The sequence below is a fragment of the Magallana gigas genome, chromosome 2 (assembly GCF_963853765.1).
Source record: "Magallana gigas chromosome 2, xbMagGiga1.1, whole genome shotgun sequence".
Lineage (NCBI taxonomy): Eukaryota > Metazoa > Mollusca > Bivalvia > Ostreida > Ostreidae > Magallana > Magallana gigas.
The window spans coordinates 10,267,475-10,283,314 of NC_088854.1; the positions used below are offsets into that span (position 1 = coordinate 10,267,475).

At 34.6% G+C, this 15,840-nt stretch overlaps 1 protein-coding gene and 1 long non-coding RNA gene across 4 annotated transcripts; one reads left to right on the forward strand and one right to left on the reverse strand.

Moving 5' to 3' along the window:
- The first annotated feature begins 11,744 nt into the window (after positions 1–11,744).
- LOC105341925 (myb/SANT-like DNA-binding domain-containing protein 4) lies at positions 11,745–14,742 on the forward strand. Its single transcript, XM_066074948.1, has 4 exons — positions 11,745–12,340; positions 12,906–12,970; positions 13,076–13,222; positions 14,439–14,742. Exons 1-4 carry the CDS (start codon positions 12,078–12,080, stop codon positions 14,723–14,725), a joined length of 762 nt encoding a protein of 253 aa, XP_065931020.1. The 5' UTR covers positions 11,745–12,077; the 3' UTR covers positions 14,726–14,742.
- LOC105333097 (uncharacterized) lies at positions 14,425–15,509 on the reverse strand. Of its 3 annotated transcripts, none has more exons than XR_010710736.1 (4): positions 15,400–15,509; positions 15,114–15,296; positions 14,777–14,992; positions 14,425–14,555 (listed from the first exon to the last, which is right to left on the reverse strand). It is a non-coding gene; the product is annotated as an uncharacterized lncRNA (long non-coding RNA). The 3 variants fall into 3 exon arrangements; XR_010710735.1 differs by having other exon boundaries at positions 14,449–14,587; XR_010710734.1 differs by having other exon boundaries at positions 14,530–14,665.
- Positions 15,510–15,840: the final 331 nt, after the last annotated feature.

Genomic DNA, 15,840 nt, shown 5'->3' on the forward strand with positions numbered 1-15,840 from the left:
TCAAAGCTCCTCAAAGTGTTCTACTCATCTCTTCAGTTGTTCATCAGTTGGTGCGAGAGGGTTCCCATTTTTGTCTTTTACTGGCTTGTTTGTCTGTTGAAACTTGTTTGAGAGCTTCTTGGTGACCATATATAGTATATAGTTTCCCTGTCCTGCTGCCTCTTCAGCTTGTTTGGCTAGTTTGTCAATATGATCAGGTTTATCTTTCCTGATACTTTTCTTTACTTCTTTGTTTGTAGCTGTGTATTCCTCCTGAGCTGTTGCTTTTGCTGCCCTTGTCCGGCTGTTGTTCAGTGCCGCTTTCTTTTCCTTCCTCACATCTAACTTCTTCATAGTGTCTGCAGATATCCACTCTTTGTGCTGAGTCTTTCTTCTTCCAAGGACTTCTTCACATGTGCCACGCCATATCTCGCCGATATGAGTTGCGATGGTGGTATCAGTGCTTTCTAGCTGATCTTGTAATGGTTGGAATACAGGCTGAGGTGGAATGCTTTACCCACTTCCTTGGTCTTGAGGAGACTGTCATCTTTTTCATCTTGTTTGTTGTGTTACTGAACTTCTTGAGGCGGAGTCTAACTGCTGTCATCAGTAGATGGTGGTCTGATGGAATATCTGCTCCTCTCATCACTCTAACAGCCTTCCATGCTCTACCGAATTTCTTGTTTATGCAGATGTGGTCGATCTGATTCTCTGTTACGTGGTCTGGTGATCTCCATGTGGCCTTGTAATCCGTTTGTGAGGGAAGATGCTTCCTCGTTTCGCAAACTGGTTAAGAGAGCACAGATCAGCAAATCTCTCACCATTCTCGTTCATGCGGCCCAATCCTTGAGTGCCCATTACTTCATTGTAGCCAGTGTTGTCAGCTCCAATCTTGGCATTGAAATCGCCTATAAGTATTGTCATGTCTTTCTTCCCTGCTTTATCAAGGACTGTCTGCAATTGCTAGTAGAAGGCATGCATCTTTCTTTTTGTCATCAGCGTCGTTGGTGGGGCGTAGCATTGGATGATGTTCAGTTTAATCTTGCTATTCTTTGTGCTGAACTTTGCTGTTTTTATCCTGGAATTAACAGGTTCCCAACCAATAAGAGCTCTCTGTGCCTCCAGGGATAGCATCAGGCTCCCTCCTCAGTATGTCCAAAATACAACAGCGTTTCTCCAGTGTTTAGTTTTATCTGTCCCGACTGCAGCCACCTCATCTTGCTCAGTCCTAAGAGACAGATGTTTTGGCGCTTCATCTCATTCGCCACTTATGCTGTTCTCCTTGCTTCATACATTGTTCTGCTGTTCCAAGTACCAATTCTGACGTCTTTCCTGGGTGTCAGAAAGGGAATCAACCCTGCAGCTTCCTTTGGCTTTCGTTGCACAGCATCATTCTTCCTCTTGAAGAAGGCCCAATCTGGCCCAGGGTATATTGATTTTCGTTTATTGTTGATGCTTCTGTAACAGTCCGTTTTTCTAGGTTGGGTTGTTGGCCCTACGCAAACCTCTAAAGACCTCGAGGAAAGGTGGTTTAATTTTTGGACTTTCCTTCCTAGACTGCTTTTAATCCCTGGATGTTGAGCACAGTCAGCCCATTTGGCTTTTTATATTGGTGTTTCCCTCACCTAGCCTTTCCCCTATGTGGGTATGGCCACAAGGCATTGGAGGTTTGGAATCAGAGTTTTCCTTCTCTTAGATGAGCGGTCCTCCAACCATGATGAGCCTCATCTACCCAAAGCATTGGTTTTCAGGCGCCAGATAACTCGCCTTTGCCCCTTCTCCTATCAGTTATTAGCAGTTCCACCGGGCTTGTTACAAGCCACACGAGCAGGCTAGGAGTTGGACTTGGTTGTCAGAGGCTATTAGAGGCGCAAGCCATGAGGAGCACTTTGTAGACAATGGGAGCTTATCCCCAATGCCACCCCTCGGCTGTAACAACCTTTGGAACCAAGAGAATAAAGACTTAACCAATCTCCTTCGAGGAAAGAGGAGGCCTCAGAGCCTCGTCCAAGACCGTGAACTTGGCCCCGAAGTGGAATTTAGGTTGAAATTTATTTTTTTCAATCTAATTTGAAACACAATTATGATCATTTAAGTATACAATTCATAATTACGATTAGAAACATTACACATATAGAAATATAGAGATATATGCACACTTAAAATCATTTGGGATGTTTCGAATCTCTTATTACAATATGTAAATTACAAGTTAATTATAGATTATTGGTGTCAACAGAAAGAAGTGTATGTATTGAGACAGCCTAATTCTTTTATTCAGAGAACAACTTCGACAGAGGCCCAAATGCCACCGCAATTTTAATGTATTACGCGCCATCAATTCCGGGTATATCGAATCAGTATTAGGTAAAACTACGAAAATTATCAAAATTATTATTTGATAATATACATGAAGGTGTTTTCTATGGTGGCACATCTCTGCCCCTTGTGTGCGAGTTATTTTTCTATTAATTATGTGGACATGCAAGATAGTTATGTCAACATGCAACATAACTATGTAGACATGCAAGAAAACTGCAATCAAATAAGCGTTATAAAAAATCTCAAATATCGCCAACATGTGACATTCAAGATGCTAGATACGCTACCTATTGATGTCAACATGCAACTTATCTATGTTAACATGCAACTTCTTTATGTCGACATGCAACTTATTTATGTTGACATGCAACTTAGTCATGTTAACATGCAAGATAAATATGTTGACATGCAACATATCTATGTCGACATGCAATTTAGTTATGTTGACATACAACTTATAAGTTTATATCAAACATATTTATCTCGCATGTAAACATAACTAAGTTGCATGTCAACATATTCATCTTGCATGTTGACATAAGTAAGTTGCATGTTGACATAAATAAGTTGCATGTCAACATATTTATCTTGCATGTTAACATAAATAAGTTGCATGTCGACATACAATGTAGTATCTTGGATGTCACAGGTGGGCGATATTTGAGTTTTTTTGAGATTTTGTATAACTCTTATCTAATTGCAGTTTTCTTGCATGTCAACATAGTTATGTTGCATGTTGACATAACTATCTTGCATGTCAACATATTTGTCTTGCATGTCGACATATTTGATAGAAAAATAACTTGCACACAAGGGGCAGAGATATGCCACCATAGTTTTCCTTTTTTCATTCAAATGCATTAAATCAGTAAAACAATAGTCATATGCATACACACTGATTAACGAGGCCGATTCTAATTAGTACGGAAACGTATAACCACCTCGTGTTGTTGCGTTTGAACGCGATATATTCACATAAATATATTGTCATATATGATTGTTTCAAAGTTTAGCAATTTAATTAAGACAACAAATTCTATATAGTGACACTATTTTGACATGTTTTTGACGACTAAATAACTTTAATTTATTAAAGTTGAAATCCGAATTGTCGCACTGAAATAATGCATGTAAACTATGCCGCCAAAATTAAATGTTACAGAACTTATTGCAACATATTTTGTATGGCGAATTCACGTAGGCGATTAATCTAAATCAGAGAGAATTTTTCACTAAATTTTGAACGTTTACTTATAGAATGCTGTGATATATATAGAGAGAGGTGGGTCCCCAGATGCTTTAGGGTTTAAGCGATGTGTGTGTGTGTGTGTGTGTGTGTGTGTGTGGATACTCTTAAATTGAGTGATCAATCAAAGCTCTGGTTAAGACCATCTAAACAGACTGAAATTAATTTAATTAAAGAAAAACATTTTTTTTATTTCAGGTACTATTCATTTAACATTTCAGTAACTGCATTCTTTGTGATTTCTTTTATCCTGTTTCGTTACCATCAAATAGTATAAGTTAATATGGTTCCCAAACCAAAGGTTTAGCCTTTCTTTTTTTCTTTAGTTTAAGAAATATTAAAAGCATTCAGGAATGTATATTTCTCTAAGTAATTTTATTTGTCATCTTTCACTTCGAATGTAGAATCATCATTAATTGTGTTAAGATAAAACTCTTCATGTATACATTCATACATGTATAATTTTGAACTTTAAGTAAATTAAAATCTACAGAAAGTTTCATTGTTTTGCATTACAAATTTAATTAAACTAATTGAATTGAATATTAATTGAAGTATTTACTGAAATAATCAAAAACTGTTTAAATCTTGGTTGTATCATATTTGTTTTATTTTTGCATTCGTTTATTTCCAATTTAAATTTTTTTGTTTTTTTTTTAAATTACAAAACAATGTGCTACGCCTCTGTCTCTCATGCTTATGGAGCTTTGCAGATAGCTACTACAGAATGTGTACTGCTTTACATTATTGTATTTTATGATTGGGTTAAATTGTTGCTCAAACTTTAGACGACAAACTTAAGTTGACATTCCTTGTTAACAGACAAGAAGTCACTGAAATTTGGACACGATAGTCTAACAAATTTACCACTTCAAGATAATTAATTTATAAACTTATAAATATTATAAAAGATAGCGAGAAAATTTCTACGCATTTATATAAATGCGACAAATTTATAAAGCAAAATAATATTATGACTTGATCAAAGTCAACAAAGCTTGAACTGAGCGGTTAAATCATCCAAAATACATCGACTTGTATTTATCTCTTTGTCCATGTCGACATAATTTTGACAATATATACATTTTATAGGAAGATGACACTAATTTTAATGCGCCATTAAGAGGTTTAACACAACACGTTTCCGTAAATTTGCTCTGCCCTAGATTTTTATCGTATCTGACATCATAAATGCAAGTTGAAACATAATTATGACTTATTTATGTTGACATGCGACTTATCTATGTGAACATGCAAGTTATTTAAGTTAACATGCAAGTTATTTATGTTAACATGCAAGAAATTTATGTCAACATGCAAGATAATGATTTTGACATGCAAGTTTATTATGTTTACATGCAAGATGAATGTTTTAATTTTAAGAAAAATTTACTGCTTTTATATAGGAATAACGTGAATTCTACAGCGAACCGTACGCACATAATTTTCGCGCATGTAACATTTTTTAATGTTACCCGTTGCTACAGTACAGCTCACGAGTATCCCGACACCCACCGTGTAAAAAACACGGTGGAATACGGTCTGTGTCGCACCGTGCACACGGTGTGACACCGTGTATGTGTATTGGAAAATTGAAGAAAAAGCACCGTGTCGCACCGTGGCCGCCTGTGTAACTCCGTGGCCACTGTGTTACTCCGTGGATATCGTTACCTGAGACGTTGATAGAAATAGCGTATGTTTAGAAATAAAGAAATTATGGCTAAACAAGGGTTGAAACATATATATCCTTTTCACATTTAAAAAAAAAAGAATGTCGACTTAAGTTGCACGGACCCAGAAAATTGTCGAGGCTGTCAACGTGAAGTTAATTTTTTGTGATCTGAAAACTCGACGTAAATGGGTACCTTTTAATTCATTTGTTCTTAAATAAATGGAAATAAATTCACCAAAAATATTTAATAATAAATTTTAATAATATATAATCAAAATTCAAATCAATTTAATTCATCTTGTTTTTTTTCTAAACACACGTGATGTTGTAACTGACGATCCTATTAAAATGTCGGGAGCTTAAACGTCTTATTTCTGTTATCTGTAAACACTTTCTGATTTATCAATTAATTTACAGCCTTACTTTAAAACAATTAAAAATGAGAAATGAAAACATTTCAGATCATGTTTTTCTAAAAACATGTGCTGTTGATGTGCTGTGGTAAATAACAACCCCATATTACCGGTGACTCGAATAATTTGGACTTCAGCTATTTATGTAGCAATAAGTAAACAAAAAATCACTTTTATATTATAGATTATAAATAAATACATGAACAAACTCTTCTTAAATTATATTCAAGCATTGTACATGTATTAAAAATATACCCGCATTTCATAAAATATTTTTCAACTTTATTTCCGTATAGCTGGTAATGGCCTCGTGATTTCACATGAAAAAAATCACTCGTGCGATATACGGAAGCTGATCAGATACCCAGCATTGTCTTTCATCTTGGGTTCTATACACAACAGGTGTTATTGTCCGTCTTGTTAGGTGTCACTGGAATTTACAACTAACTTTGTGTATATTTGGACGTCTGAACAGGTGTACTCGAGATGCCGTTATTCACACCTTTCCGCGAACACCTGTTTGGTAACTCATCACAACCCGTCGTGTGTATGGTCTGAATATATCTTACTTCTACTTTGTTAGTTCAATGATTTTTCCTAATCTCTAACAAACAAAAAAAAATTGTCTGTAGATATGTACACAAACAACTACACGTAAGACTATCGGCGCGTGGATCCGGGGAACAATTCAGCAACTCTATAACTGCGGGAATTTCAAAGAATAAACTTGCGATAAGAAATTATTTACCGGGTACCTGATTGATTAAAAAGATGAATGAGATAATACCGGTCACTTTTTGCAAGCATTTAGAACACACAACTTTATTGATGTGAAATAGCGTCGAAATTTTAACGAAAAATCTTATTACATCGTGAACTTCACAAACTTTTAGTCATTGTGTTGAAATTGTTATTAAAACCATGGATCTAAAATGAATGAATTAAATTCATACAAATAGAACTCTGATAATTCTAAAATGATTGCACAAAAGTACAGAAAGAGAGAGAGAGAGAGAGAGAGAGAGAGAGAGAGAGATTTTACAACGTAACATTCCAACCCTCATACATGCAGTATAAGAATAAAGAAACTAAATATTTCAAACACTGAATACTTCATTGTTAAACATTTTTCTATTTTGCGGACTTACAAAAAAACAATAGAACGGCATTTTTCCATATCATGGAAGGAGCACGTGGTCTATCTCGCGGGCTGATTTGATTGACAGGGATAGCACGTGGACCGTGACTGCATATATTCTATCGCAATTTTAGGGAAAAGGGTTCAATATAATGGAAACTATAAATCTAACTTATTACACTGAATTACAAGTAAAATGTACTTAAATTAAACTCATACTGGTATTCTCTCTCTCTCTCTCTCTCTCTCTCTCTCTCTCTCTCTCTCTCTCTCTCTCTCTTATATGACGATCATTAAACAATCAAACAGTAATTATTGCAATACCGAGTAAACTGTAGTTTCTTGGAACACAAATAATTTCTAGACTCAAGTTGCTATAAAGATGAAATAAAAAAAGATCCACGGATTCTTAGCGCTATGAATATGTACCGTGCGGTACTTAGTCTACATGGACAAGTACATCACACATATGTATAAAAGAAAGAAAATTTGAAAATATATTAGATATAAAGCTGTATAATTATATTACTTAGAGAAAGTACATTTGTTTTCGACAACCCGTTAGATTTGTTATCGTTGAATAGAGTATAAGTGAGAAAAGATCACAGTTATGGTTCTATGCACTATTGAAACTGCCAAACTACAGTAACTACGATTACTACTACGTTTAAAAACGGACTGAAACAAAAACTTATGGAACCGTTTATTTGAATGTTAAAAAGGAAAAGAAAGTGTTAGTGTTTAAATTGATCAAACATTTATGTGGGCGATATCGATTTTTAATATCAACAAAAATCAACCGTAACAATCACATACGTCTGAAAATTGCGTGCCTAAAAATTTTATTTATTTCTATTTCTTTGTCTTTTTCTTTCATTCTTTTACGTACATCAATAAATATTTTATTCTTTATAAGTTTTATTTATAAATCCTCCTTTTTTCACAGGTAAATACCGCGTGTTACACCGTGTTATTGTCCGTGTTGCATCGCGTTGCACCGTGTCGCACCGTGTTTTTTCTCGTTCTGTGGCCGTAACAGAGAACAATAGATCAAAGGTACCGACACTTCCACGCTCAGCGTGGACTTTCAAACACGGTGGTCGGTGTTTTTGTCGGGATACTCGTGAGCTGTACTGTAAGTGCGTTGCTAACGCTGAGAGTAATAGAAAATATTATTAACAGCGTCTTAACCAATCAGATTTCAGTATCTAACATGAAAGTATAACAATAAGTGATATCACCCATATAAAAATTTAATTCGCTAAAAGGATCTGTACCTTGCATGTCAACATAATTATCTTGCATGTCGACATACTTATCTTGCATGTCAACATAATTTATCTTGCATAGAAGGGGAGAAATATTCCACCATAATCACCAAATATATATCTATATATTCATTTATTTATATTGCTTAAAATATCTGATAATATGTAAATTAGCTTCAGACTGAAATCGACACATAAGTTAATATTGCCTATGACACTGCAATATAACAGAGGAATACATAACAGAGTTACCGTTCCTTATCCACCAGGGGCTCGTAACATAAAGCATGCTAAGATTTTGACATAAGTAGGGTCATAAGTAGGACTTAGGCGGATCTTAGGACCTACATAAGTCCTGCTTAAGTATGTCTTAAACCGTAACATAAAGCAAACTTAGCAATGTCTTAAGTAAGTCATCCTTATGTTAAAAAGTAAAACCAATGTTTTCATTTCTTTTGTCGAATTTGAATGCATTGGTAATAAAATTATTGCCTTAGGTTAATGGCTTGTTTATTCTTGATATCTTTGATATTAGATTGGGTAGATGTTAATGTGCAGACACAATTCAAGTTGGCATGAATATACATACATATGTACCTAATTTTTTTTTTAAAAACTCAAAGCGATGGATCTTAGGCAATGTATTCAGTCTATTGTTGTTACTTCTTTGTTTTGACTAATATTCACTAGTCGTTTTCGAAGGCTGCCTGTGGCGTAATATGGCGATGCCGTTAGAACTTGATAGAATACTATGCTCAGAAGTGAATTTCTTTAAATGTTTTGTTATTCATCTTACCTCAACAATACGGCAATTCACATACTCTGAGTATACTTTCATCGTGAAGTCGATATATATTGTTATGAAATGAGGCAATCGTCGTCTATAAAATCGCAAAGGTTTTGTCATTTTTTAAATTTCTCAAGTTTCGCGAGTTTATATAAATAGTTACTTCTTCTTAACGGACCTTTACATGTTGACAACCTATTCAGCAGCCCAGTTGCAATCTATATGAAAAATGTTACAGCTCAATACGACCGTTAAAATTTATATCAATTAAATCAAAACATTTATATTAGTGAACATTAATATATTGATTTTGTGTAAATATGCGATAAATACAGTGTATTCAAATGCTGAATTGAAATAATAAACAATGGAACTTCTAAATGTATGAAAACAATACTTAAGACATACTTGAGTCACCTCTACCGGCCGCCTAAGTTTTAGGTAAATTGTCCTAGTTTAAGCACTCTTCTAGTTACGGACTTAAGTCCAAGAATGTACTTAAGTCCTACTTAAATACTGTCTTAGACTTAAGTACCCTTTATGTTACGACCCCCAGCCCCCCCCCCCCCCCCCCCCCCTGAGAAACACTCTTCCGGTCAGGACCGTAGCAATAGACCATGGCTACTTTTTAGCCACCGTAGAATGTTGCACTCAGATTCGTCAAAAAAAATTATTTATCAAAACATTTTATTCACATATTTGTCTGTAAATCTGTGAAGCAACGAACCAAAAAATATTTAACAAAAATGTTATATCATTGAATTCATAAAAATACTAGCAATAATATAGTTTCATTATATGCTAACTTTCAACACAGTGCAGATAACATTCCAAATCTAATTTTACATTTTTACATTTAAATATTAGATGTCGTAAATCCTCTTTTAAAAGACAAAGAACTCATTTATTCGAGGATTCTTTCTCCACGTAAACATTTACTTTAATTCTATAACAAAGTAAAATATTCATCAGAATTCCACAATGTTTTATTTAGACATGAGTGTCAGTTAAATTCTCTGTTGATTATTAAATATACTATTACTGGTGTAATTTTTAAAACAAATACACATGATGCAAATTAAAATATGTCATGCCGTGGGGGTGGGTGGTGGCAATTATACTCCACTAGATCGTTTTACCAGAGCAAACTTCAGCATTTTAAGAACAGGTTGATCAAGGATAACTATTTTAGATTTGCTAAGGCATGATTTACATTGAGCAACACTTGCCGTAATATAAACAAGCATTTTATTTCAAAAGTGTTTCCACGTGTTTGGTTTACAAACGAAGGGAAAAAAAACTATTGCCTGTGTACCTTACATTGTGTTAGGAAATGTCAAAATCTACCCCGATTGCTTACATATATTGACCGACCATAAAAAATATAAAAGAGTGTACTAGTATGTATAGAGAGTTATCAAATGTCAATTTATTTACCAAATAAATCAACAAAGATGTCGGGGGGGGGGGGGGGGGTCCTCGTAACCATTATTTACTATCTTTTTTCCAGATACATACATATTCATTCTGGCCCACAATCATCTTGCATTATTATTTGTCGTATCCTTATATAAAGTGTGCAAATATGTCTTCGGGATATCAATGCTTTTTTATCGATGGACCAAAATTAGAACCCTATCCTATATACATGTACATACACATTTTAAAATAGTCTACCATATTCTTTTACAAATAATACACAAATGTGCAAAAACCATCAGATACTACTGCCTGATCTGAAGCTGAAATCATTTGATGTGCTACAAATGCCCATGCAACACCATCCTACATTTTATTTATATACTAGTAACAACCAGTTTGAAATTAATCGTAAAATGTGATTTTCTAACCTGCTTGATGTTCACCTCTGCATACGAATTGTTTATGAATTGCCAATTTAGTCCAACTATCATATAACCTTGGATTTTAAGGAATATGGATAATTACCATATTTTTGTGGTATCTGAAATAGAACATTGGACATTAAGAAATCAGTGTACGTTTTCTATTTTTATTTGGGGGGTGGGGTGTGTGCTTAATTTAGCTCAAAAAGTTTGTACATCTATTTCAGCCATAATTTAGCTAATACATGTACTATGTATTTTTTAGCTTTATTAATCAGCAAGGCAATAGTACATGTACGATAACGAATTCTGCTTTGGAAAAAAAGACAGTAAGGTGAAAAGGGTGTAAATATTTAAGCTTTTATAGAATGTTTATAAGTTGTTTTAATTGTTCAAATGACAAATTTCTGAAAGACTGGGTCTATCTTAAGTGTATTTTCATTCGTCAAACAATCATCAGATACAGAAGCATTGAAATGTTTTTTGTTTTTTTTAGATGATGCTTTTAGCTCACCTGAGCTGAAGCTGGAGGCTCATCATTTGTCGTTATCTGTCCTCGTTGTCGTTGTTGACAGAAAATCTGAAACTTGTGTGGAAGCATCCTCAGTTAGTGCTGATTCAAGTTAAGTCGAATCATGATCCCGGGAGTAGAGTTAGACTTCAATTGGGGATGAATTTTTACATAGGGAAAGATCTTTAAACATCTTTTTCTCAAAAACAAATTAGCTAGAAAAGCTGTAAATTGAGTGAAACAACCCTCAGGTGTCATAGATTCAAGTTTGTTCAAATCATGATCCCTGGAGTAAGGTGGGGCCACAATTGGGGGGGGGGGGGTCACATTAAAATAAAATGAGTAAAACCTTTTAAAATATGTTTCTCAAAAATCTGTAACATCTGAAGGAGCTCAACGTTAACTGAAGGAGCTCAACGTTAACTAAAAAGTATGTGGAGAAAACATTGAAAATCTTTTTCAACAAGATATACTCTAAGTTGTCTAGATATTTTATATTTTATATTGATATATTTATAGATTAATATCTGTTTAAGCTCTAAAGACGCTCTAAAGCTTTTCTGGCCCCGGGGCCACGAACGTTGTATTTTACTCTACTCAAATCTGAGTAGAGTAAAATGTATTTTACTCTACTGAGTTTCGACTCAAAAAAGTGTGCCACGAACACGAAAGTAACTCAACTCAACTGAGTGACAAAACTCTGTATAGAACTCAGATAATTATTAATGACATAAGCGGTCATGCATGAAAAAAAATATGTAACTGAATAATAAAATCATTCTATATCTTATTTGCTTTCATTTTTTGTTTCACTGTATGACATATATCGATTGTGACGTCATTTTATGTTTTGATGACGTTTAAAAATCGTCTGTATGGGACGCCCGTATTGTCAAAATGGACGAAGTCGACATACTGTACGATATGCTTATGCCGAATGTTAGCACCGCAGATACAGAAGAAACTGTTTGTACGATATCGCCGCCGCTCGTCTCTAGTACCCCGAAAAGGAAACCAACATGGACAGATCTCGAACAGAGTGTTCTCTTGGAAGAAGTAACCAAAAAGGAGAAGTCTCAATTTGGAAAGTTTAAGGGGTGTGGTAGAGGGAAAAAAGAACGGGAGACAGCATGGGAAGATGTGGCAAAAGCGGTTTCCCAGTACGTATAATAATTTTTTCAGCATTTAATTATAAGAATCAATACATTGAATAACTTTCTATTTTGAAAAGGGGTAACCCTGTTTTACAAGCAAAATAAAATGACATGGAATTTTTAAACATAAAACGTGTTAACACGTTAACAATTAATTCAAAACTTTAATGATGGTTAAAAAAAACCCTAATATCAGAACAATAAAATGTTCTTTTTGGTGTTTAATGCGGGTGTAAAGGTACATGGAGATAACATGTACATGGCCCGCTAACGTTAACTTGTTTGAAATGCGTAGATTTCGGTTCGTCATTTTCAAATGCATTAAAAAACAATTTGCTTTTATAAGCAATTAAGGAATAAATAACTAGTGAATATTATACCATTGTATATACTGTCGTAGAATAATATGCTACACGTATGTTTCTGTAGATCTCAAAGTATGCCATCCCGTTAAACGTTTTCTGAAGTCTATCATATCTTTTTTTTTCGTTATGCGTGATTTTTATTACAGTAAAAAAAAAGCCAATGGTCAATCTTAAGTTTTAAATAAATATAAAAACTATAATTTCAGAGTTGGTGTTTATGTCCGAACAGGAAAAGAAGCTGGAAAACAGTATGCAAACTTGAAATGCAGAGGTAATTATATAGAATCATTTTATTACGTGTTAAGTTTGATTTATGTCATAAAAAATGAAAGAAAGTTTGGAGCGATAACCTAATTGATACTTTTTTAATGTACAGCTAAGGATAAAATTTCACAGATGAAGAGGCCTAAAACCGGTGGAGGACCGAAACCCCAGTCCCCCACCCCCATAGAACGAGCCGTCATCGACTCAATGGACGGTCGGCCCTCACTTCAGGGTCTCGACTCCGGCATTGATACTGGAGGTATACATAGGCGCAATATTAAAGCTGAAATAAATGTATAAATACTCATTATATCCGTTTTATTTCCACTACCGCCATAATATTAGTTTTCTACATGTATTTCTATAGTTACGCGTATGTATGTTTACTTTTATTTTTCCACAAAAAACCAACTCTAAGTGATACTGTCATGTCGTACTAAGCAAGTACATGTAGTTTCTTTTTTAATTTACACCATCGTCGGAACCCACGGGTTTTCTATCCGTTACACTGCTTTGAAAGCAGTGTAACGGATAGAAAACCCGTTGGTTCCGACAACGAATTTACACATAAACTCGGACATCAGGTAACACCTGCAGCTGGCTAACCTGTCAATCAAACTCTGTGTATTTTTTTCATTGGATGGTCACAAATCTTTTTTGGTCAACAGCCAATAAAAATTTAATGATTTTAAAGCAGTCAGAATCATTGTTTGATAAGGACACGACCCAGCTTAACAAAATTAAAGAAGAATAAAGCGCAAAATTTACTGTTCACGATATATATGTCTACTTCAATTATGTATGATACTATGATTTTAAACAGTTTGTGGTAAATACGCCCTGTAGTAAATAAGCTGCGTATATTGATTTATTTTGTTCTTTTCACGCGTACAATCTTTTTAATTATATTTAGAAACAAAAAGAAAACGTTATACAATACTGGTTTAATGTACTTAACATATTTTTTATGCGGTTGATACGATAGAAATATTTGTTTAATTGCATTGCATGTTTTAAATTCTGTGAATAATTCACTTTAAGTTGTTGATAATCTTTAAGATCATTTTAGCGATGAATAACGTAACATCTATCTACTGTTGTAATGATACGGAAATTAAATTTTAATGCTGATTAATAATTTACGCCATTACATATTTCAACCTTTACATGTATTAATTTTGCGCGACAATTTCAATTTGCCTACGACAAAGATACGAATAACGAATATATTTGAGCGATAAATACTTGTACGTGAATGTTCAGCACAAACCCCTTCTGTATTGTGAGTTATTTCTAAATAAACGTTAATATTGCTACAGTTCTCTAGTACGTGGCAGCTGAGGAGCGATAGGAACTAATATGGCGATTTACCAAGTGCTTCAAGAATTCATGTCAACTGTAAAAAAAAAAACCAACAACACAAAAAGTGACATTAAACGCTAGTGTTCTATTGCATAAGATTGCTTTTTATTCAGATGTAATGGACTTCGAGTCGAGCGTGGAGTGCCACCAGTCAACGTCATCATCTCTGAGCACCACCAGTTCAACCGTTCCGGCTCCCAAAACCCCGACTGTGAGTCATTGTGGTCAATCTACATCCAACAAAAAGCAAAGTTTGATGGATCTACAAAAACAGCTACTGATGAAGGAAATGGAAAAGATGGAGATGGAAATGGAAGTCATGGAATTAAAGAAGGAGAAACTGAAAGAGGAAATTCATCTTTTGAAGTTAAAGACGGAGAAATTAATCAGTGAACAATAAATTATCTAATTTCTGAATTTATAGGTGTGTGTTTTCTATTAAGATAATTACCAGTTTATCAATTTGCAAAAAAGGTCTGTGCAATATGGTCCCGCACTGCCTTTCCTTCATTCCGAACTCCGTTCACAGCTGGCAATGCGACCTCGTCCACTATCTGTCTGTTGACCGGTGGGATGTCAACGATGTCCTGTCGCTCAATGCCCAGATTGTGCAGCACAACACAGGCCACCACAATAGAACAAGCTTGTTCTGGCTGAACTCGTAATCCTTTACATACAAATAAAACAAAGTCAAAAAGTAAGAGACTTGTACTTGAAAAAGTATTATGAGTACATATACATGTTCATGTAAATTACATTCTAATATTCTAAGCATTTGAGCATATTACCTATTTGAAGGCAAGGAAATCGCCTCTTGAGGATACCGAACGCTTGCTCAATCGTTACCCTTGTACGACACAATGCATTATTGAAGTTTTCTTCGGCTCTGTTTGATGGAGTCAGGTAGGGTACCATCAAATATCTTTTCAAGGCATAACCAGAATCACCTAAGATCAAACCTGTACGTGCATCTAAGTATGAAAAATATATATGCATGTATATTTTATTTGTCATCCTTTTATATTAAATTCTTGTTTTTATGAAAGAAATTGATTTTTGAATTTATATACTTACTAGTCTCAAATATCCTGGCTAGTGAGGATTCCTTAAATACACGGGAATCGTGTACACTTCCGGGCCATTTTGCAACGCAATTTACAAAACGAAATGTAGCATCGCAAGCCATCTACAATTTATACTCATTTAATGAGGATAGTTATAAAATAGTTAAGATGGCTTCAGGATTGGATATTAGAATAATTATAAATTCATTTTCATAACGATATGTCAAATCTGTAAGAGAGAGAGAGAGAGAGAGAGAGAGAGAGAGAGAGAGAGAGATTCAGATATGTGTTGGAAATTATTGCATGTATGACCTGGACATTTAGAGCATAATATCCCTTCCTGCAAACAAACTCTGCCTCGTTTTGCACAGGACATCTGTTATTGCTATTGTGGCTTAGGTGAGCGATGTGGACCTTAAGTCTCTTGTTTAACGATAGTAATAATTCATAT

What these genes read in the sequence shown, in the direction of transcription:
- LOC105341925 (XM_066074948.1), top strand. Translation starts at nt 12,078, where the DNA reads ATGGACGAAGTCGACATACTGTACGATATGCTTATGCCGAATGTTAGC. An exon ending in TGCAAACTTGAAATGCAGAG is followed by an intron (nt 12,971 to 13,075) that starts GTAATTATATAG and finishes TTTAATGTACAG; the next exon opens with CTAAGGATAAAATTTCACAG. An exon ending in CTCCGGCATTGATACTGGAG is followed by an intron (nt 13,223 to 14,438) that starts GTATACATAGGC and finishes CTTTTTATTCAG; the next exon opens with ATGTAATGGACTTCGAGTCG.